The sequence below is a fragment of the Neocloeon triangulifer genome, unplaced genomic scaffold (genome assembly GCF_031216515.1).
Source record: "Neocloeon triangulifer isolate White Clay Creek 2 clone unplaced genomic scaffold, ASM3121651v1 ptg000017l, whole genome shotgun sequence".
Taxonomy (NCBI): Eukaryota; Metazoa; Arthropoda; class Insecta; order Ephemeroptera; family Baetidae; genus Neocloeon; species Neocloeon triangulifer.
In genome coordinates, this window is record NW_026775559.1 from 7,310,119 (window position 1) to 7,333,620 (window position 23,502).

At 36.7% G+C, this 23,502-nt stretch overlaps 2 protein-coding genes across 8 annotated transcripts in view; one reads left to right on the forward strand and one right to left on the reverse strand.

Annotated features, from left to right (window-relative positions):
* Positions 1-23,502, reverse strand: part of LOC132202951 (teneurin-a) — a 322,154-nt gene that overhangs the window by 134,891 nt on the left and 163,761 nt on the right. For 5 of the 7 annotated variants that reach the window (XM_059630318.1, XM_059630313.1, XM_059630315.1 and 2 more), the window contains one exon: positions 17,889-18,092. The exons of 1 other annotated variant lie outside the window; for it this stretch is intronic. In XM_059630318.1, coding sequence (XP_059486301.1) covers positions 17,889-18,092 — 204 coding nt within the window. Of the gene's footprint in view, positions 1-7,576; positions 7,669-17,888; positions 18,093-23,502 lie in introns of those variants that run through there. One more of the 7 variants, XM_059630321.1, reaches the window with a different exon arrangement.
* Positions 1,945-3,087, forward strand: LOC132203286 (uncharacterized). Its single transcript, XM_059630947.1, has 3 exons — positions 1,945-2,270; positions 2,448-2,545; positions 3,047-3,087. The coding sequence occupies exons 1-3, from the start codon at positions 1,945-1,947 to the stop codon at positions 3,085-3,087; spliced, it is 465 nt and encodes a 154-aa protein (XP_059486930.1).

Below are 23,502 nucleotides of genomic sequence, written 5' to 3' on the forward strand. Positions count from 1 at the left end.
CATGTAGCATAATATATAAAATTAGAAGACAAATGTCAAAATATGAGAGGTTTAATAATTAATCATTTTACAAAAACCATATATTTCTCGCATTACTCGCATATAACATAATTTTTGAATCCCATTTATGGGAAATTCATTTCCTCCAACTCTCCCCTTCTTAGTTCCGCCAGCATAAAGAAAAATGCAAATAAGAGGCTTTTCTCCGAAAACTCGTAAAAATATTCCAATTGATCAGGAAATGAGTTATTGGTTCCAATTTACTCGTCCCGCTCTTACTCGCGCGCGTTATGAATATTTCATTTGGCCGCGCTTATCCCCGCAGCGCGCGCATAATGCATTAAGAGGCCCGCTAACAGACCCCAGCGCAGTGTGTTGGGAACCTTACTTTTGTAAACTTATTATTTGAGTATATGGGACAAGTTATACCTCGTTAGAAAGATAAAGAAACAAGCTAGAGGTTGGTTTTTCTATTTTTTCGAAAATGTTTTTTGAAAATTTTCTAAAATTCCCAGAAAAACTAGTTACTTTGGAGCATTATAGCTCCGTAACCAAGCAGTTTAAGCAAAATTTACAAAAACCAACCCCTAGCGCAACTCTTTAAAATATGAATTTTAAAAATAAATTTTTAGTTCCGATTACTAGAAGTACCAATATTTTGAGGTTACTAGAGCACATTTTACTGCTTTTTTGACGAATCTTTGTTCGCTAGCCTCTGTGTCGCTGGCGCCCTCAGCGTTCAAGCATAAAACTGTCCCTCTTCCTCCCCCACTCGAGCTTCTGCTCAGCCTTCTGCTGCTGCTGCTTTTTCTATTTTTCTTTCTCGCAGGTAGAAAGGGATGAATTATTTTTACCTGCGGTGGAAGTATTGTCGCGAGTTCCATGGTTTCGAGTAAATCTGTGTTTCGAGTCGACCAAAGCTACAAATTGCGATAGCATCAACGAAACAAATATTTTTGCCCCTCAAAAAATTCATTAGAATGTAAATTGAAATTAATATAATTTTATGAACTGTATATTTCATTTTAAAATTTTTAATTCCGGAGTCCTAAAAAATTAAACCGGGTGAAGCTTTTTGTACAAGAAAAAAAAAATAGAATGGAAAACTGACCCCAGGTCGCCTTTTGGGACGAGTTGTCCTAAAATTTTTTTATCAAAGTTATTAATTTTTACTTTGCCACGAGGTTCTCCCGTTTCAATTTGTCATGAAATCCATATCAAGTGTTAGAATTAGAGTCTGCTGGATATTAACTTTTGATGAAGAAAGAAATAGAAAAAATTAATAAAGCATAGAGACAATTTAAGAAATAAAATTATTTTATAAATTGTCTCTATTAAAATGTTATGATTTAATAATACATATATACATACAATACATACATACAGGATATATACTGCGGCTATATACTTTATATTCCTTGTGGGGATAGGCATGAATAAAAAATAAATGTTCAAAATAAAATAAAGAAAAACACTGCGGCGTTGATTATGCTATTTGAATTGTTAGTGGGTGAAACCTCTCTCCCCCCGTGACAGCATTGACATAATAAGATTTCCGGATTTTAAGAATTTGCTGTAGGTAAACATTGACCGCGCTTGTTTCCACCTCATCACCTTTCATGAATTTGGCATTATATTGTGTGTAAAACCACTTCTTGGTAGTAGGTCTTGGACTAATCTGTCTGCTGTCTGCTTCTAAATAATGAAAAGTATGAAAACAGAATCCTTGACACACACAAAATCTGAACTTTCGGCGCCAAGTTTTTTTTACACAATGTAAAGCAATAGACATTTATTTTCACATGATTGCACTGCGCGCGAGTTCAGCCACGAGATTTTCAGTGCGTTTTTGACGCTCAGGAAGAAAACACCTCTTGGTCTGCTATGGCAAGAGCAAAGAGATCTAAAAAGAAAGCAAGGTGGTTGTGCGAAAAATCCTGCAAAATGAGAGCTACAACTCTTTGTAGGTCTCGTGTGGAGCAAATTTTGTACAGTGATCTTTCAGTTGTAAAAAGTATTAAATTTGGTAAAGAGAATGAGGATCAAGCTAAAGATGTTTTAGAAAAAATGTTAAATATCAAAATTGAAAAAGCTGGTCTTTTCCTTTGCTCTGAGGAATATCCATTTTTAGGTGCAAGTCCTGATGGCCTTGTTGATGATGATAAAATTGTAGAAATCAAATGTTCTTTCAGTGCACAAAATATGTCACCCGAGCAGGGAATTTTAGAACGAAAAATTAACTGCTGGAAAATTGTCAAGTCCTCAAATGTGTCTCAAAAAAAGGGAACAAATTCTAAAAATAAAAGTAGCCCAAAGTTTGAATTTGACAAAAATCATAAGTATTATTATCAAATTCAGAGCCAATTGCATTATGCAAACCGAGAGGTTTGTATTTTTGCAGTTTACACAAAAAGGGCTCCTTTTATTAAATATGAATTTATAAAAAGGGACAAAATATTTTACTCAACGAAAATGGAACCAAAACTTATACGGTTTTTCAAATGTTGTCTTTTGCCCGAAATAGTTGATCCGATGCGTCGGAGAGGTTTGCCTATCAGAGAACCTAATTATATTTTGAAAGCATTAGAGAAAAAGGACTGTACAAAGGAGCCAAATTTTGCTCATAATTCCGATGCAGGTGACAGCAAACGGACAAGAGAATCTTTGGATAAAACTCCGCGTAAAAATAAAAAAGCTCGCGGACCCTTTGGTAATTTAACAAACAGTAATATTAGTTGAGTTGAAACATGTAGAAAAAATTTTAACCAATAAAATTCAACATTAAAAATTTATATTTTATTCGATCCGACTGCCCTAACATTTTTCAATAATATAAAAAATTTAATTAATGAAATTTAAAAATATATAAAGCACTTCAATATTTTATCTAATTTTATTTTAAAAAATTTATTTTTTTATAATTTAAAAAAAATTATAATAATTGGTATAATGCCTATAATTTGTAATGCGCGAGTAAAGTTGAAGTAGCTACTGTATCAGCTGGCGACAAAGCACGAGTTTGTATTTGTATTTTTCTCTGAATCAGGTCAAACACCTTCGGTTCGTACCTCCCCTACCACCCTTTGAGCGACACTAGCACACCTGCCCTGACGTGAGAAACTCGAACTACGTGCACCCAGGAGATCGAAAAGCTCCTCCCTCCCAGCGGGGGTTCTAAGACCCGGGTTGCATACTTCACGGCGCTATGTGTGAACGAGCGTCCGTTTGCGGGCCCCTTAAGGGGTGCGCGCGGCAAAAACTTGCTGGTGGAAGAAGCAAATCCGGATGTTACTACGACTGTACAGGCCATCAGCATGTATGGAGGAGAGATTATAATAAATGCGTTATAAAATAAGGAAGGGTCATTTGTATTGACGGAGCTAGGGGGGCTCTGCGGAAAAGCATTAAGAGATTTTGACGAATGCTTTAATGCAGCGTCGGATATATAGGAACGGCACTTTAATGAAGTAAACTGCAAACATTTATTTCGTAATACACTGTTGTCAGCGTGCATTAATTTAAGTGCTTGTTTGTATTTTATGCAGAACGTTACTGCCCGGAAAATTAAACGCTCTCTGCGAATTAACTGCTGCAGATCCATTTGCGTTGTTCAAACGAGCGCTAGCTGCTCTCAACAACAAAATTTAATACGCCTCCGAAGAAGAAAGCCGTACAAGGCTAATTAAATGCCTCGCTCTCTCCTTGATACACATACATGCATACGCCGAGTTAAAGTTTCAGCATCTCATCAAAGAGCATCACTTGAAAGAATCTCTCTCGTCTCCGAGGCGCCGCTCCCAGAGACACACATGGAGAGTTAATTGAGTTTGTTAAATATTTGCAAATAAAATTGTGCACAAAGTTTAATGTTTGAAGACACAAACATGCTCGGTCATAAAGGATGAATTAGCTCACTTAATTGCGGATTAGCGCTTTCGTATGTGCTCCGCTTTGAGAGCAACTTTTGGTTAAACACAGTGATGTTTTGAGAAGGAAAAAGTTAATTGGTTAAATTAGATTCAAACTATACAGTGGGAAAAAAATCGAATAATACTTTCTTCCTTTAAATGATTTCAAATCTCAAAAGTTTTGAAAGTGAGTTATATTTAATTTTTTATTTCCTAATGTATAAAAACCACAAGGATGAAATGAATGGAAAAATTCCCTTATTTTGTTTTATTGCAATTTTTTTAATTTAAAATAATAATATGCGCTTCTCGCTTATTATTATTTATTATTTAATATATAAATAATTTCGATTTATTTATTTTATATTATATTTTTATTCCACAAACTCAAAAAAAGATTGGAGTGTGAATATGTTACATAATAACTCTCGGAGCAAGTTGAAATTGGCAAAGTTCAGCAGGCGCCCAATTAAACAACTTTCCGCGACAAACAAGCAGAGATCAAAGGCAAATTGGATCAGAATTTTGTCACAAGACGCGTTCCCAAAAGCCACAAGGAGAAGCGAAATCTCTGGCTCATCCGAACGCGCAGGTTTAATTTCTAGTGGAGGCGGCGGCGGATTTGGGCAGGTATGAGCAGGGGTTGGTAATGAAGTGAGTCATGCGTTGTTGCACGTGCTGTCAGACGCGGGGATGTGATGTGGAGAGGCTAATTACCGACGGTTGTATTGTATAATCCTTGATAAATCTAACCAACCGCCCCTCCTATTATTTCGAACACCACCGACAGACAAAACACAAATAAAGTATTTGCGCCTTGTTTTGATCAACACAGCTGAATAATCACAGGAAAAATCAAATAATGAGCTATATTCCCCTCTTTATTTTGTAATTGGAAGCACGTGTCTGTAACTAATTTGATCTATTGGACCTATTCCAATTAAGTGCAGCGCCTCCTCCATCAATAGCTGCATACTTTATTTATTAGTTTTGTTCTTTTTATATTATATGAAAATTATTTGATGAAATATAACCATTTTACACCTCATCGTTCATAAATTAGAGAGTGATTTTTTTTTTCAAACTGCTCGCTTGACGGTGAAGGTTTTTATACGGTCTGTTAAGGCATGTCGTGAATTTCGGGAGAAAATCTGTGAGCAATATCAAATCAATACTTTTGACATAAAAATCTGGGCAACGCAGTAGTTTTGGAGCGCGCAGTAAAATTTTAACCTCTGGGCGCGGCAAACAATGCCGTAAAGGGAGCTACAGTCAGGTGGGCCCGCTAATAAAAAGCACCTTTCACGCCGATGTACCGATTGCACGGGCGCTTTACAACTGCAGTCTAATTTCCTGCGGGACGAATTTTTCGGGCTCATCGGCGGCGCCCGACGGGACTGTTATTTTTTTCCTCTCGAAAGGGCAGCGAGCGCAGCGAAAAAAATTGGGCCGTTAAAAGCCGAGGGGAATAAAAATGAATATTCATTTATCGCTTAGCAAGCTGCAAAGCGAAAGGAAGTATAGCAGCGAGTTTTGCGCGCACAAAGAGGAGCAGCCATCGGGAAAAGAGCCTTTTCCATTTCACCCTTTCTGCCTCTGCTGCTCTCGAGAGCTGAAAAAACAATGGAAAATAAACTTTGATCAGCGTCTGCTGAGAAATGTGGAAATGGCGCGCAAAAAATTAACACTCTCCCAATTCGAAGCCTGCGGCCATATAATATTTTCTCTTGCTGCACGGAATCTGGGCGAGCTTCCTGCAAAAATTAATTTTCTAAAAGGGAAATGATGTGAAACTTTTCTTTCAAAGTTTACCTTTGCCGTTAAAAGTTATTATAGCAGACATTATAATTTGAAAGAAAAATGGTAAAAATATAAATCTCATGCCCTCAATGCATACATTACAATTTTTTTTTATTCCATATTAAAATAATGTTGTTTCATATATACTAACTGTACAAAATAATTTTGACATTAAAAGAGTTAAAAAAAGAAATAGTTAACATTGCAAACCTTATAAATATATTTTAAATTTTGTATAAACTTTTGAATTTATTACATATAAGATCAATTAAACAATTTAATTTTAATGTAAATAAAGTTTTATAAGCTTTATCCTGTTGCCCGTATTATAATTATCTTTGTCTAAAATTGACACTTTGGCCACCAAATTTGCAACAACTTTGGTATTACAATGTGATATTTACAAACTATACTTTTACTCTGAAAATAATTATGAATAATACATAGAATCAATATTGAATCTCAGTTAATTTGATGAAAGATTTGCATCAAAGCATTTCTCGCCCAACCAAAACCGAATATGATGAATGACGGGACAAAGGCTGAAGTCAGCTTTTCAGTGTTCGCACCCGCCACACGCGCGCGCGTTATGCAATAAAATGAAATCTTTAGTGCCGAAGCCACCCGCTGTCAGGCTGCAGCGAATCTTGTGCGACTGACTTTTTATTACAAACATCAAAAGTAGTCATGTTCTTTATTATTTTGTCTTTCTGATAGGGCGTTTCCTCTTTATGGAACAAAAAGGAGTTACACGCCGGGCGCGCGAGTAAATGGGCTTCAAGCTTTTTATTTCCCGACGACGAGTGCAGCAACAGTCGGACGCCCACGAAATCAATACACGCGGGTTCGCCCAAATATGGACGTGGGGAAAAACACTGAGAGAACAAATTTTGAGCCGCCTCCCTCATTTGCTGCCCTCGTGTGCTCTCCATTGTGGCAGGTTGACCTTCCCCAAGCGCCTCTCTTTTTACAACATGTTCTTTGCGGCCTCGTAACCGAGACTTTACTGCCCAGACGTTCTTGCGGCAAAATGAGCAGCTCATGGGCATACACCATACGCAATGTGCATCTATGCGGCAACTAACTCACGGCTTTTCACAAAGATTTCTCACGAGAAACAGATATAGAGTGCAATTGATTTGAAAGTGATCAAGGACGTGCTTTTCCATCTTTCTTATAACAGAGAGAATCCTCGAGAAGAAAATAATAATCATATAAAAATATGTTGAAACTAAAGTGAAGCACCTTTTTTTATATACACTTGACCTCGAGTGACTCCAAGCCGCAGATTTATGTCCGGATTTAGTTAAAAATCAAGAGTTAATTTTTAACAAAAATTTTAAAAATCAACAATGTTTGTAATATTGAAATTTATTGAACAAGGTTTAATTTTTAATTAATAATTAACTTAAATTAAACCCTTGGAACTTAATATCATAAAAATTTAATCTACAATTCCTGAACAAAAAAGAGTTTTATTTAATAAAAAAAATTAATATGTTGCAATATTGATTATGGCCTCATTTAAATAGGAAAAATGATATTAATTACAATTTTTTTTCTGAACTGATGAGTTCATTATTTAGTTTTTTTTTTAACCACAACCCACTTTGAGAATTAATTATTATTATTTATTATTTTTGTATCAGTTTGTCTGTTGCAATAATACTATTTTTAGTCTAAAATAAAATGTAAAAATTTTCCATCTCAATTCAGAATGGGATATTTGGAATCACATGGGAGATTTCTAAGAGTTAAAATATACGACACACTTCACGTAACACAAAAACGTTTCGCAGAAGCTGTAAAACCCCCCTTTGTCTCGCCTCGCAGACAATCCAAGGAAAAAATATAAAAATTCTACTCGCCCTCGTGGTCGTCGGAAAAATCCTGAGAAAAATCCAGCGCGAATGCAAATGACGTTGGCCACTGCTTGTTATTCCAGCCGAGTTGGGAGTGAGACTGCTGAAGGGGGACTCGTCGCGACACCAATAGGCCTAGTCAGTCCTTCCTTTTTTCATAAATGCATAACGACCACATGCGTACTCCACGTCACAGCCGTAACGAAACGCGACGCTGCCTAATTAATGTAAGCGTAGATTTTTTGCCCCTAACTCTAATTCTCATTCACAGTTTTTTGCATAAGTTTGTTTGCTGATGTCACAAAGGAAGCGTTGGCGGTGTGCAAAAAAATAATAAAACGAATGAGAAATTTGAGGCGGATTAATTTCGTCTTCAATTGAGGAGACTGCTGCAGAAATTCGCCGGTCGCTGACCTTCACTCGCGGGCAGAGGTCAGTCAGCAGAACGACACTTGACTCAAACGACGAGACCTCCTTTTACGTGCTCCGATGACGCAATCGCTCTCTGTCTCTTGGCGAGAGTGAGAGAGAAGAAAAAGTCTGATCCGCAGCAACGACTATTTTAGTCTTCCAAGATGATGGAAGGCTTCAATTGAACATGACATCAATTCATCATTATAAATTAAATTTAAAAATTTTGAATAATAAAAAATATTGTATTAAAGCTTTTGTTTTTTTCTTTAATAAAAATGCAATATTTAAAATTAATAATTCTTTTTAATTTGTATTTTTTATTTTTCAATTGAATGATAATTGTTTATTCAAGTTCATTTTATTTTATCAATATTATTTGAGTGTTTTTGTTACAACTTATAAATATTTATATATTTCCATTAACTATTTAAATATCAAAACTGAGGGTGTAATTGAAATGTAGGGGTTCTATTCCTATAATATAAATTTTTTTCTTAATAACAAATTGCGGTACAACCTTTTAAATACACATTTGATGAATAAATCATATAATTATTAAACTAATAAGCTAAATTTAAGTCTACATTTTCATGCTGGTTGATTTTACCATGCGTTTCACCTGGGAAACAATCATAATCATTTGACATGTTTTATATTTAATGTAATTAGCTTGCACGACGTATAGGCGAATTCCGCGAATTAAATAAATTTTAAAACTGTTGCTATGTGCTAAAGAAAAATTAAAAATGGTTTACAATAAAAAAAAGTAGCAATTCAAGCTTCCTGCGCGTGTGTAGCTCGGTGTGTGAGCAACCGCGAGTGGCTGAGAAGAATCAATTCGGTGCGCGCCGCTGTGCCGAGAGCGAGTTCTTTTGTGGGCCGTAATTACTCGCTATCAAAGGCATTATGTCCACTTAGATCCAATCTAGCCCGAGCACCCGTACAAGACACAACAATAATTGTATCAATTTGTCTGCATCTGCTGATACGTGTAGCATATATAGCGTGGTTACACGTCCGATCGCATCCGATCCGCGCGCAAGTCGGCTAGAAAATTACGTTCGCTCTCTCAATCGCGCGGTGCTCTCGGCCAAACGTTCTCCGCACAACACACAGATTGCCTTTCCTGCACGCTAATGAAAATGCTTGTAATTGCGGATTGCAGTTGCGAGCGAGCAAGCGAGGAATTGGCTCGAGGATAGCGATTTGTGGCTAATTTAATTTGGGCTCTCGCGCCTGATAGGAGGACAGAGTGAGAGAGACGGATAATAAAGTGCTGAGCTTGCGCGGATTTTAATTTCCTGAACCTCACGCAATTGATAAATTAATTTAGAGGATAGTCACAGCATTTAAATGAGAAAAAGGGGTTGAATGTGCTTGAGAGTACAAGATTTAAAACAATAATTGTTTGGTTGGAAAAAGAAAAATCAACAAAATTTTCATACTAGCAGATTTTTTTTTAAATTTGTTGAATTATGTAAAAAATTAGTCCGATTAGTATAGGCTTTGGACGTGAGAATAAACTTAAAAATTTTAAAACATATCAAAATTGAAAATAAAATGTATCTGACAATACTATTTTGCAGATTTTATTTTCTAATTCCATCTCCTAGGTTCTCTCAACCTGATAACGTTAAATTAGTTGCATGATATTTGTTCAGCAAACTTAATCATTGCTTTACCTATTTATTTATTATTTAATTTTTATAACAAAAATACAACAATTGAAAACTGATGAAACCATGCATATGATATAATAATTCCTTTTTATGATTTAAACCTTAAATTTATCAGACCATAAATCTATAAAATTCATATTTTTAATTTTTTTTTATCAAATCTTATTTCAGCACTGTGATATCCACAATTGAAACAATGGCATATAAAATGAGTTCATAGGGTTGTATGAAATTACAGCAACATCTACTAACAATGACACAATAGTGAGTACCAGCGTTGTTAGTCGCGAGAGCATAAATTAAATAAAAATTCAATAAAAATCTACCCCCGAGCGCCGGTCGTAATTAAACAACAATGGAGGCGACCTCTCTAGATCGTATAATTCCTCACACCCATCATGTTTCATACCATTTTATGCATCCTAGAGCGGGTTTTCACACGTCCCAGTATATTTGTTTGTTTATTTATCTCCGGGCAGAGTTGCGAAGGCACACATAGTCTCTGCGCGCCCATAAAGATAAATTATTAGATAGCATTGTTTGGACAAGATCGGGTTTTCACCCGCGACGCCGCCCCCTGCGAGAGGGCCGCCTTTATTTTCGGGTGCAACCGTGAGAAATTTTATTGCCGCCACCCGGCCCAGGGAGAAATTAAATTCTGACCACCACCAGGGTCATTTGCATTTTTATTGCAGAAGCTAATTAATATCGGGCGCAAATATAAATCCGGATTTATCTGTGAGCAGCAGCGAAAGGGATCAATCCCTCGCTCGCTCTCTATTCGTTTATAGAAAAACAATGCATAATGCGGCCCTGTTAATGCCACTCGGGAATGTATTGCATGCTAGCGAAGCGGTTATCTAATTTTTCTGATGACCAAGCACCACCACATAATGCGGGGGAGAGTCGCAGCAGCGAAAGAGAGAGATTGCTTTGCTCCGTCGATCGTAAAAATGCTTCGATCCGCTAGATTTTGCACAAGAAACACATTTATTTTGTTCTATATTGAGAAGGAAAATACAGTATAAACTTTATATAATTTTCTTGCGATTTGGTTTTTTTTTTAAACAAAAGTTTAAACGTTTGTGGCACATAAATAACTACATTTATTTATTACAATAAAAAATTTAAACTTTTTAAATTATTATAACTTTCATTTAGCTTTTAGCTCATAAATATTTACGTTTCTTCAATTGCTACACAACTTGTGTGTTTATAATCAGTAATTGAAAATGAAATTTACCAACGATTCTATACGCGCTGACATGTTTAGGCAGATGGTATTTGTTTTTCAAATTAATCAATCTGCTTCAATGTAATTTTTATCTTATAAAATAAAAAATTGCTCACATTTAAATTTTTTTTTCATTATAGTAGAAACATACAAATTGCAATTGTGTTAAAATATTATAAATTGTTACACATAAAAATATTTTTTGAAAATAAATAAAATATTAAAATTAAATATTCATTTTAAAAACAAAGAAACATTTTAAATTTTATTTGTAAAATTTATCTATATTAAAAAATAAGTTTTATAAACTGAATGGAATATTTTAATTTCACATGTTGATTATGAATTATTATTTTTATAAGGGGGTGGAAATATTTGATTATGAAACATTAATTGAGAGCTGCACCCTGCTTTGAAGAGCATCAAAACGTGATTCTGGCAAATCAAATTTGCCAATTAGCGTATCCACCCTCCAATTTATTGCTGACTTTCATATTATGCGACCCTCTCGCTTTCTCACTGATGTGGACATCCTATGACAATGAACCAATGTACCTTTTCCTGCTCTCGCTACACGTCGTCAAATCCAGCGACTTTTCCCAACATAAATTCTCATTAGCCAGTCGAGCGAGGCATAAAAAGCATCGGACCCCTCTTTTGCAAAAATCGCACACTTTTCCGTTTCATCCGAGTGAATCTGAACACAGCGACCTATGCTCTCCGAAATTGAAATTAAATCTGCGCTCCCTCCTCTCGTCGGATGAATCTGTATTTAAAAGCATCTCTCGCCCCTCACTCTTTGGCGGGGCTGACAACAATGGCCGATTGTTGGCTGTATAGAGAGAGTGAAAATAAATCGCTGGTGTAGCGTGCACTCCCACTTAATAAAGGTTACATTGTACGCACGTCGTCCCCACGGCAATATTTTATTCAATAAAGCGCGCGGACGGATCTCGGAGGAGGCCAAATTACAGGCTCGCAGCTTTTTGTGCCGAGCTGCGAGAGCGAGCGTGGCAATATTTACCCGTTTCGTGTTTGCACTGCGAAATATGCTCAAAGGTGAGGGTCGTGCTAGAGAAAAAAACGCGCCGCATACAATACCCTTGCCTTTCGAGTGTGTAGCTACCGGCTGTTTAGCATTGTCATTTTTCGCAGCCAAATTGTGGGGTGTGGATGCGATTTGTCATCTGCCACGCACAGATTGCAGTCCGCACTTTTTCTTTATGTAAATTTTTATATTTACCCTTTTTGCTGACACAGTTTGCAATGCAAAATTACTTTGACATTAGGTATTTGAGTAGCAACAAATTTGTAATTTCGTTGTTAAAATATAATTTTTAATTCAAAATTTATCTTGTATTTGTGTAGTAAAAAAATATATTGAAGGTATTATAAAATTAAATTATTTTATTTCATGGATTAATTATTGATACTATATATTTTCAAGGTTCAATAAATTTCTATGCTATTTTTAACACATGGGACAAATAAGCAACAACTATAAAAAATTTAATTCTATTTTATTATTTTGTTATAATTTACAACTGTCTGAAATTTCCTTGAATTTTAAAATCAGGACTATAGGAATTTGTCACTTCATAACACATTGCCATTTTATTTTTGTGTATGACAAGTCAATCAACTTAAGATATTTTTGCGATTAAATAGCTTCAGCTTGCAATGAATGGGCAGTGTTGGAAGTGAACGCATTGTAAGTATACCTGCCTCTGCACACATACATCTCTTCTCATTTGGCCCCCGAGTTAATCTCCTTTGGCAAGTATAGATCGTTCCAAAAAGCTCCTGCGTGCATTAATGAACCTCCATTAGGAAACCGGACCGAACAACTTTTGCTTTGAAGCCAAGCCGACCGTCCAACACTTGCGCAGGCCAATTAGGCCCGAACTTTCTGCAAAAATGTCAATCTAGGCTTGCTTTCAAGAGGAAAGGGTCAATCGGACCATAATTGATCTGCCATTCACTTCGGGCTACTGAACTTCGGGTCTTTTGATAAACATATTCCGGGCATATGTGAGTTACCTGGAAGTTATTATATATTTGTTTGTATCTTTGAGGATGGGTTTATTTCCATGGAAACAGATGTATTTTGGAGCGCAGGTCTTCAAATCTGAGAATTTTTAGAGGGGCTCTCGGAATGAAAGTAGATTATTATTTCCAGGAAATTTTACTTCTCTTATGTAATATCAATCAACATTGAAAATTTTAACAGCTTTTAATGGTAATAGAACTTTTTGAAAATCGTTTAAGATAGACGCTTCAAATGGTTTTGGTATCAGTATTTATAGATGTAGAATGATGTAGTAAAAGAAAAAAAATCAACTTTGTTACATAAAAGCAACAGTAAGTTGTTGTTAGATTTATAAAATAGTTTGAGCTGAAGAGAAACACATTTAAGTAAAAAGTAAGTTCTCTAGCTAATTTTAAATTCGAAACCATCATGAATATCGTCAGCAGCACAAAACGATGGCGTGCAGCATCAGCCTTAATTACAGCACTTCTACATTAATAGGGGCAGAACGAAATCACAATGCGCTCTCGTCGCTCTATATAAATAAATATGCAAATGTATTCGGGCGCGGGGTGGCGCACACATGCCATTTTACACTCGCACACCGAAATATATAAAATAATCCGGCCGATTTTTAATCGAATCATGCAGTACAAGGACGATAATTGGATTCGATGTTAATAATGGCCGGCAATAAAAGCTCTTTTTATTGGTTCGCCGCCTCAACTGAGAGAACACGCATATATATCCGAAGCATATTTGTTTATATTTATGTTCATCGCTGTGCGGCACACAAACGTTAAATATATGTGAAATTGAATATGAGGCGAACGGGATTGTTTGTCTCTCACTGTGTTTGCTGAATTGTATTTTATTTAATGTGCGTGCGCGGACGTTGATTGCAGCGAACGTGACGTGTTGCGTCCGTGTAGCATTAAGGGGTTTATACCATCCGTCGCGCGCGCAACCCCCTCGTCACTACGTACTAATCACATTGGCGCGCGTATAGTCTCGCCTGCCAGCGGCAGAGGGCAACGTTTGTCGATTACCAGGGCTGACGGGCGCCCTGTCGCCGGAGGGGCTTTCGCTTCGGCTTATTGGGAATTCGACGTTAATTAGTGACGTGCACAAGCCTAAAAACACACACAGCTTCCTTCTCAGAATCCAACCTTTGATGGAAAACACGGATCGATTTTGCACATGGATGACACTCAAAGCGTGCCAAAATGTAAAAAATTTTAAAATGGAAAAAATAAATTATGTAAGAATATTTTGTTTAAAATATAATAATGCATTCCAGAATTAAAAAATCTGAGCAGCCTGCAGACTATTTGAAAAGTTTTCAAAAGTTATATAAACATAGAAACTGAACAATTTTATTTGAAGGTAGAAAGTATAAAAAACCAAACCACACCAATTTTCAAATTTTATTTACTATCTTCATCAATATGACGTTTTTCTTGTGGAAAATTGTAATTATTAGTGTGTTGTATTAAAAAAAATTATTCCAAAAAAATATTCACAGCTTCCGTTGAAGATATTCAGTGTTTCTAAAAAAAGAGGTCAAGTAAAAAAGGTTTTTTTTTTTTCAGAATCTCTTGACCCCAGCAATAGGTTTCAAGGATATAGCTGAAAATTTTCAAAACTGAAGTGTGTCAAAAGATTTTTTTTTATCAGTGCTTCATTTTGAGAAAAGTCCAGAAAAATATTACCGAAACTGATTTTGAACAAAAAAGTCTCAGAGGGACAAAATGCAAAAATTGCCCTAAAAAATAAACAAAATTCCTTTCAACACAAAGAAGTGGCATTCCGGTGCATATAAAAATTTGTTTTGCCATTACAGCCGACGCCATCAAACCAAACTTCTTTTTCACGGAAGGGCGATCGTGTGCTGCAGTAAATATTTATTGGGTATATAGCTGTAGGAAATCTGCGGAAAGTGCACTTTTTGATGCAGAAAACACGCCCGTTAAGGTCGTGTCAAGCCGCTTTCTCGCTCTTTCTCTTTCACCAAAGACCGAAAGACGGTGGGGGATGTTGCTGCAAACGGCACCGCTCCGGGCAATAAACACACCCCCGACACACACGGGGTGCAGGTTTATTAAAAGTGCATACTGATGTAACTCAATAACGGCAGGAGCGGCGAGTTGCGAGCAGCGGGAAATGTCACCGGGTGATTGATAGAGGGCGGCTTTGTTTTTCCTCCTGGCACACGCGGAGGACGAGTAAAATGTCTTGTATTTGCTGCTGTGGCTGCAGGGGAGTTGGAAACTGTCCTGCATAAATCCTACATTATTCACTTGCTACTGCAAGATGGATAGCTTGAAAGAAGCTTGAATTATTTCTAACAAGTTGAACACAAGAACATTTTGTATCCATTTAACACCATGGAAATTGAAAAGATAACTAATTATTAAATGAAGATCCAATTTGATATTAAAAAAGTGATTTAAAGTGAATAATTATTTTCTTAAATTATTTTGAAATAAATTTTTAAATAAAATTAGTACTGGAAATTTACAAATGTGATAGAAATAAGGATAAAGGAATGCTTTAAAATTAAAAATAAAAATAAGGTCAAATCATCAAAGTCAAATATTGAACAGGAGATTGATTAAAAGTGAGTAAATTCACAGATTAAAAAATTCTACACTTATCAGGGAAAATTTTAGATTGCTAAAAATTGTGTTATTTTTATGTAGAAGTGACATTTTATTTTTAACTAAATTATTTTTAATGACCAAATCGTTAATAGAATTTAAATTGAAGTCCAAAATTTTTGAAAGTAAAAAAATGTGAGGCAATCTTTCCAACGATAATTGAATTTTTCCGGGACTTGCTTCATCTCTCCAGAGATACGATTTGCTGGAAATGACTTGGGTCAGCATATGTAGCCATTAATCGAGCAAAAATCTCGGCCGCCGTGTAATGGGCAGTTTTGCGCGCACAGCTTCTGCTCCAATAACTCTCGACTGCCAATGGCGCGCGTGATGAAGTTGTAATTGCGTTAAATTATTCAGCACCGGAGCGGCCCGAAGCGCGATTACTTTGCGCTCGGACGGCGGTAATGGCAACGTGTTTTTAATTTCGCCCGCGCTAATGTGGGCGACACACGTCGACGTCCATCAGAGGGGAACACACCACACTAAGTGATTACTCTTTGGTCCAATGTCAGGCCAAATTTGGCCGACAACTCCTTGCCGCCGAGATTAACATTCGCGTCAGTGCCAATTTATTCTCCGCTCGGGGCGCAAAAGGAGCTCTTTTTCAAATCCATTTGTCAATGGCAGAGCGGAGAGCGTACGTTTTTGCTCGCGTGCCGCTCATCATTCAAAATATATTACGTTCGCGCCGGGCTCTTTTGTTGCATTGGCGAAAGTGGCCTCATCTCGATTCAACGTGTGCCGAAGCATTAATCTTGCCTCGCAAAAAGAGCCAGCCGAATTCAAAAACTGAAACTTTTTGCTTCTCTTACTCTCAAAAGGAATCATTTTCAATTTTCATGCATCCACGGTTGCCTTTTAACTTTTCTTCTCGGAATAAACAATGTCCCGTTTTGTTATTTTTTGGTCCATCTACGAGGCCCTTTCGCTTTCTCTCTCTGGTCGTTGGTGCAAACACCAAGTCACTTGACTGCCGCTGCATGTTTTATGAGCAGAGCCTCCTCATAGAGTCTCTTTTGAATGCGCTCATAAACGGACGAGGAGCTTTGATCTCGACATCGTGTGTATGCCTGCGACCCACCAAAAACTCTCGCCATATCTCTTTGCCTCTGCAAACAGACGGCATTTATACATACACTGGGCAAACTCCAAATAAAACGTGCTTTGTTGCGCAGAGTGGTGACACGTGTACCGTGGATAAATGTCCGAATTATTCATACGCCTCTTTTGCTGTCCGATTTTATCTTTAAAAATATATACGCACCACTCTTATGCAAATCGTAAGAGCATAATTCTTTACTCTTTGCCGCTAATAACGCTTCAGTGAAGCATGTATATATTTGTTAAAATTTGTTCAATCCTTTATATGTGCCTGTGCAATTTATTCTTGATAAGGCTTGTAAAATAATGCTTATAAAAAGCAATAGAAAGTTAGCAACAATTAAAAAAAATTATAAAAGGAGACTACTAGATAATCACACCTTTGAATTCGGCATGGTGGGTGGACAAATTGTTATTCTCTTATTGTCCGCAAGTCAATATAGAAAAATTGAAATGGAAAAAAAATGATCAGAAAGGGTTTGACAATAAACGTAATAATTGATAAAGAATGGGACATCTTGCAACAAGTAATAATTTTTTATGTTACTTATCAATTACATTAAACCTTTACTATATGTAAATATATAATAATAATTAAAGTTTACTCTCCTATTATTAAAAATTTTTAGACGTATCTCAATTTATTTTTATGTAAACTTATTAAAAATTTAATTTATTTTTATTTTTATTTATTCTTTATTGTTAGTAACATGTAATGCAGTTAAAAAAAAGTAGACTAAAAGGTTCTGTTTAAAACAGAAAAAAGTTTGGCGTAACATATTTTTTTATAAACTCTTTAGGATCAATAATCATGATATATGTTAAAATTAAAAAATAATTGGCAAAGTATCAACTTTGGAGGTTATGTTAAATAATAAAATATAAAACATTGATAATTACACACACGCAAGCAATTGTTTATTCCAAATGCTCCAATCGACCATCAATTTATCATATAAAATTATTATAAAATTAAATTAAATATCAAAAGTTGCAACGCTTTACCTATATTTGTTCAAGGTATAGATTAAAATTTAAAAAAAAATTGGAGAACGTTATCGTTTAATTTTCAATTTCAAGAGCAGATAAGTCCTCAGTGAATTTTTTTTAAACAATAGATAATTTTAAAATGTAAGTATGTAAATATAATATATTATATAATATGAAACGTTTCTGTGAAATGCATATTAGTTCCTACCTTGCAAGAAAATGCAGTTATTGGCCGAGGGGGTGGCCGTGTGATAGCCGGCCGAGATCTCGGACTCGTTTTCGCAGTTGCCTGGCGACTCGGGCGAGGCCGCGTAGCCCCTGAGTTGGCGCAAAGTGGAACCTCCGTTGGCCAGCGAAGGGCCTCGCGCCGGGACCTCCGGAGGGGCTGGCTCGGGTGGCGAGTCGGGCATGTCTGCGGAGGACAAATTGAAACATGCATTTTCAAATGCATAGTCTCCAATTTTTAACTTGTTCTTTTCTTATAAAAAAAACCAGAGCATGCATTTATGAAAAGTACTGAGGTATAGGCGGGAATGTATAAACTTTGCGGTGGGAGGAGAGTAGAAAACTTTTCAATTAATCTCCGCGAGAGTTTCGCTCTTCGTCTGCTGCTTTTTGCCCTTTTGCACCGGCGCTGTAGTGTAAACACAGGCTTTTACTTTAACAAGATTTATTATCTGCATGCACTGTGATTATCGCCCCGGGGTGCTCGTTCCGGCAGAGGTCACTTGTATTTACTCCATGTAAGTACTCTGCCCGCCACATTCTACACCACTCGTCTAATTGGATCTTTTGGAAAATCGATTAACTCTAGTCCCGTTTTTGTCTCGTGGCCGAACATGACTGGACCGGGCTATGGTTCCAGTTACCGACAGAGGAAAATCGTTATCTCCTTCATGTTCTAAGTAAAAAATGCGCCTTTTTCCACATAACAATTTTCTCAAAGTATAGAGTGGAAAAAATGCCAGACGTTCGCACTGGGCTCATTAATAATTTTGTCGGGTCCTTTCGAAAAAAAGCAGGCGCTGCGCCAGTGAAAATTGAGACCAACTAGAGCAGAAAAATAGAGGCTGGCGAATTGAGTGATGAGAATTTGTGAGCAGGACGCCCTTCGCCGGCACACATACCGACGTGGAGAGAAAGAAAAGGCTGAGTGTGTAAATTAATGATTTTGTTAAGAAGACACGGCGCTCGAGCAGTGCAGCTGCAAAAGGCAACACAAAAGTTCCTTTTTTAAGAGTTGAGAGGGCGGAAAAGAGGCTCGTCAGTGAGATTATTATGAAGAAAAATTTTCTTGAAAAATTAGCTCGTTTGAAAGATTCTGCGAGAAGAATGAAACGTTCATGAGGCGGTCGTTATCATAATTGGGCCGAAAAGCAGAGGGTGCTTTTCCCTCTGCGAATGAGAGTGAACGGAGGAAAAGCGGCTCCACGCACGCCCTGGTTGCATCAGCGTGCATTACTCGTCCACCCCGGCGCTGATTCGGATGCCATCTCACGAGGGGGTTGCGAAACTCCAGCAGATTTTCCGATTTTCCGCGACCAGATATTACTCATTAATAAAAACACATGATGATTTCCTGAAATGCGCGCTCAATTATCTAGATTTAAGGTAATCAAAAATTAAATATGTTTTTCTAGCCTTTCACGTTATATAATTTATGTATGGAAAAAATATAAAGAAAAATTTTAATTATTTTCTATTTAACGTTTTAATGGATATATCATTTTTCTGAACTTCTTTATTTACTTATTTTTTTTCTGTTGTCCAAAATTTACTAAAGATTTGAGCAGCTTTAGTTCAATTTCAATTTCTTGTCCCCTGAAATTTTCTACTGATTTAATTTTTATTCCACTAATAATTTTTTATATTTATATTTAAATAGATCAGCAAGAATGAGACCAGTAGAAAATAATTTTCCTTAAGTTCTTAAAGGACTGTGAGAAAGGTGGGTTCAGAACAGTTTGTTATGGATATCGATTGGCGCGTTTTGGCCTGGGGGTCGAACTGTGAAGGCATTGTTATGTCACTGTCTAGTTAGCCAGCCTCTCTTCACATTTGATTAAGCACAACAGGCGGCTCTGGTCATTTCGTCACCTCTCTAGCTTGGGCGCCACCCCCGTTGCTTTGGAACCAACAATTTCCAGCCAGGCCAACTCGCTCCGAATTCAATTAGTCGTCCGCGCCCTGGTCATTGTGTTGCGCGCAGTTTAATGTTTGTTAACGCATGTCACCGCTTATTTCTCTAAGCTCGAAAAGGCCAAACCGTGTTTGTTTAATGATAAAGGAAAGCGGACGAGCGGATTCTCAGTGCGTCGGCTGTTTACCCCCTGTTTGGATCAGTGTGGTCGCCTACGCCGAGTGCCGCTGCTGTTTGCCAGCACGTCAAGCGTGATCCAATTTGCAATATTTGCACACTCGTGCAAATCAGCAAATTTCATCACAGAGGAAAAAATAAACTTATTTAATATGCACACTACATACATAATATAAACTAGCCATTTGCATGGTAGAAATTAACATGATTAAAAATTAACACAATTTAATGTTCAAACTGCGCAGTATAGAATTTTGTTAAAAAGGATATTTTTTATTGTTTCGTTAATTAAACACAATTATTTTAGAATCCTGCATGTTTTATTATTATCCAAAAGATGTGTTCCAAAAAAATTAACACTATAATTTAAATTAAAATTGTCATGATTTTTTAGGATTCAATTAATTTTACAGACTCATACTATTTACTAATTAAGTTAACGATAAGTAAGATTATGGTGGAAAAATTAAGAAAATTTTATTTGCAGCAAAAAAGGAAAAAAGAGTAAAAACTAGTATTAATATGAAAATAAATAATTTTAAAATATTTTATTATTAAACTTTTTCTCAATTTCAAATAAAAATTTTTTTATTTTTTAGCTTTGTCACATAGATTTTGAGGCTATTGTCGTTTCTGATTTGAAATAAAAAAATTAATTATGATAATATAATATTATTACTTTACAGAGCTCATATATGAAATAAAGTTGTGAATTAAACATCATTATTTGCGTATAAAACGAATAATTAAGCATTTTTTAAACATTTTAGAAAATATTATTCAACTGTATATTCCTGAAAAACATGAGGTCAGAGGTCTTTGTCCCTCCAAATAATTAAATCACAGTGTGTCACTTCACACTTAATGAATTCTAATATGCAAATCAGACTCGGCTACATTAGCACCCAATTAACGATGGAAATCTGCTCTTGCATATCATAGCGTTGTAATTATTGCATCAATCAGCCAGCGTTGGTGGTCCCAAGAACTCCCATTACTCATGCAATTACCGCATCCAAAGTGGGACGACGCAGCAGTTGTTGCGAAAGAGTCTCTAGTCGCGGTGCATCGTTCTACAGGCGCTAATTATTAACCATTTTCCGTGCTGCTGAATTAATTAGCTCAGGCCACGCACACGAGAAGTCTGTTTCTCTGCATTTTATCCTAATTAAAGCGCGAAATAATTGACAGGAAAGTGCAGTTTACGAGTTTGTTTTCCATCTTTTGTTGCAACCTGCACGTTAGGAATAATGAGGGTGGAGTGGTGTGCACGTGAGCGCAATCGAGGTCGTTATGCAGTTGTTGCCAACTGCATTAGAAAGCAGTCAGGTGTGAACTGCGCATTTCGAAACTGAAAGATGAAAACGAATCAAAATAACGCGCTGCGCTATTTCAAAGGCGGAATATGATCAAAAGCAGCAGTGATTCGTTTAGCCTGGGAGCAAAGTGGCCGTGCAATTTGATTTTGAATCAAAATTGATACTCTTTCGCAGTAATTAGGATAAATCATCGACAGGAGCAGCGGACGAATTCAATTAGCCGCGGATTTATGAAATTTCACGCTAGGCCGCTCACGTGCGCGACTGATGTAAATTGCGGCCGGCTCGACTGCAAACAATAATTGCTCGGGGAGAGTTTGTTCCAGCACCGTCAATTCGATTAAAACAAGTCAACAAAGCCGATCGTGCAAAAACAACTCATAGATGTTAAAAATAGAAAGACAAGGTTACACTCACGTTAGGTCGTGAGTATTAAATGAACCATTGGAGTATTTTTCCATATCACAGTATTATTTCTGGTCTGATGCATTTAGTCTGTAAAACCAGATTTCTTCATTCTCTTGTTTATATAAATACGTTTGTATAAAGGAAATACTGAATATATGGATATTTTTGGTATTTCATTACTGGATCTAGTAATTTACTTAATAGGAAACTACTCTCGTAGTTCAATTTTAATTACTTGTGAGCTATGAATCGCCTAAATGTAGAATGGTCACTCTTAATATCAATGTTATTAAGAGGATCGGTAGTTAAACTTTAGTATTACGTTAAATATAAATTTTGCTTTTTATTATAAAAATATCATTATAAAAAATAAAAAAAAATTAAATATAAATATGAATTTAATTTCGACTTTAGTATTATTCATGTGATATAAAGAAGAAAATTCGGCGAATTTTTTCTGAAATAAGAGAAGGCATAATCCAAATGCACTTTCTCATAAGATCTAGGGAGAGTTGAGAAGTTTGATTCAATTTGGCAGCGAGAGAGTTGCAGAAAAGGTATATCTATCTGTGTTGGAGCGAGTATTCTATGCGAGAGAGCAAATCAAATTTAAAAGACCGTGAAAGAAGTCGGCGGTGTACACGAAAAAAAGTCGTTCGCTCTCTCTCCGGGTATTTTTGTCCTGGAGGAGAAATAAGTGAGCGACGAAGAGTGAGTGGATCTGATAGGTCCTCCCCGAGGATTTTATTTTCATGACTGAGGCTGGCTGCAGTCGTATTTTTTCTGAGACGATCGAAACTTTGCCAACTTGTCACACAAACAGGCTGAATTTTCATATCACGGCGAGTGCCTCTGCGGCAGATAAATATGTACGAGAGCAGCAAGGCAGGCAAGCGACCCTCGCCGCGCTTTCAATAAATAATATTGGAGAAAAATATATATAAAAATTCCTATACAGCTTGAACCAATCACATTGGTGCAAAGTGACGGATGAGCGAATTGCATTTCAGCACAAAGGAGCGGAAAAATGATCAAAATTCAATTTGCAAAATGCTGTTGCTGTACATAAACTGCCAATTTAGCAAACTCTCCATTGCTGCCTACACACCACGCAACAGAAATATGTGGCATGAAAACGGCCCAACCGAAATAATGGCAATCAACGCGAAATCTGGTCTTAACAGCAGCAGGTAGAGGTTTGCTGGAGTGGAATGAACGAAAATTTGGCTCCCTCTCTTGCGCCAACAGAGGCACAATTCAATTAGGGACGTCTGTAATCTCACAAGTGCTCGAATATTGATGATAATTAGCTTGATATTGTGTTTAGTTTGCCTCACAGCCGAAAGCTTTTGCACCGCGCGGCTCTTTTCGCGCGCGTGCTGTTTTCGATAAGGCCTCTCATCCTCTCCGCTCGAAATTTAATACAACAATCGCGAGAGAATGAATGCGCCCGGCCCACAATAGCCTTCGTTTCATCGCACCCGTGTTTGGTACAAAATATTATATAATATTTTCTCTCAGCCCTGAAAATGATTATTGTCTGCACCGGCAGGCTTTTGATATTTTAATAATTGGCCTGGTGCTGAAAACATCGTGTGCGTACCTCCAACAACGCTGATGCTGTTGGTGAAATTTTAATTGCTTGTTTATTAATCGGACGCAAACTGCGGGCCTCACTGCCTGGTTGCCGGACATAAAGCCTCTCAATTATTTATATCACGGACGGTGGGGCTGCTGTCGAAATAATTGATTCGTCATTCTCTTTAATTTATGGCCAC

What these genes read in the sequence shown, in the direction of transcription:
- LOC132203286 (XM_059630947.1), top strand. Translation starts at nt 1,945, where the DNA reads ATGAGAGCTACAACTCTTTGTAGGTCTCGTGTGGAGCAAATTTTGTAC. An exon ending in ATTGTCAAGTCCTCAAATGT is followed by an intron (nt 2,271 to 2,447) that starts GTCTCAAAAAAA and finishes ATTTATAAAAAG; the next exon opens with GGACAAAATATTTTACTCAA. An exon ending in TGATCCGATGCGTCGGAGAG is followed by an intron (nt 2,546 to 3,046) that starts GTTTGCCTATCA and finishes TCTCTGAATCAG; the next exon opens with GTCAAACACCTTCGGTTCGT.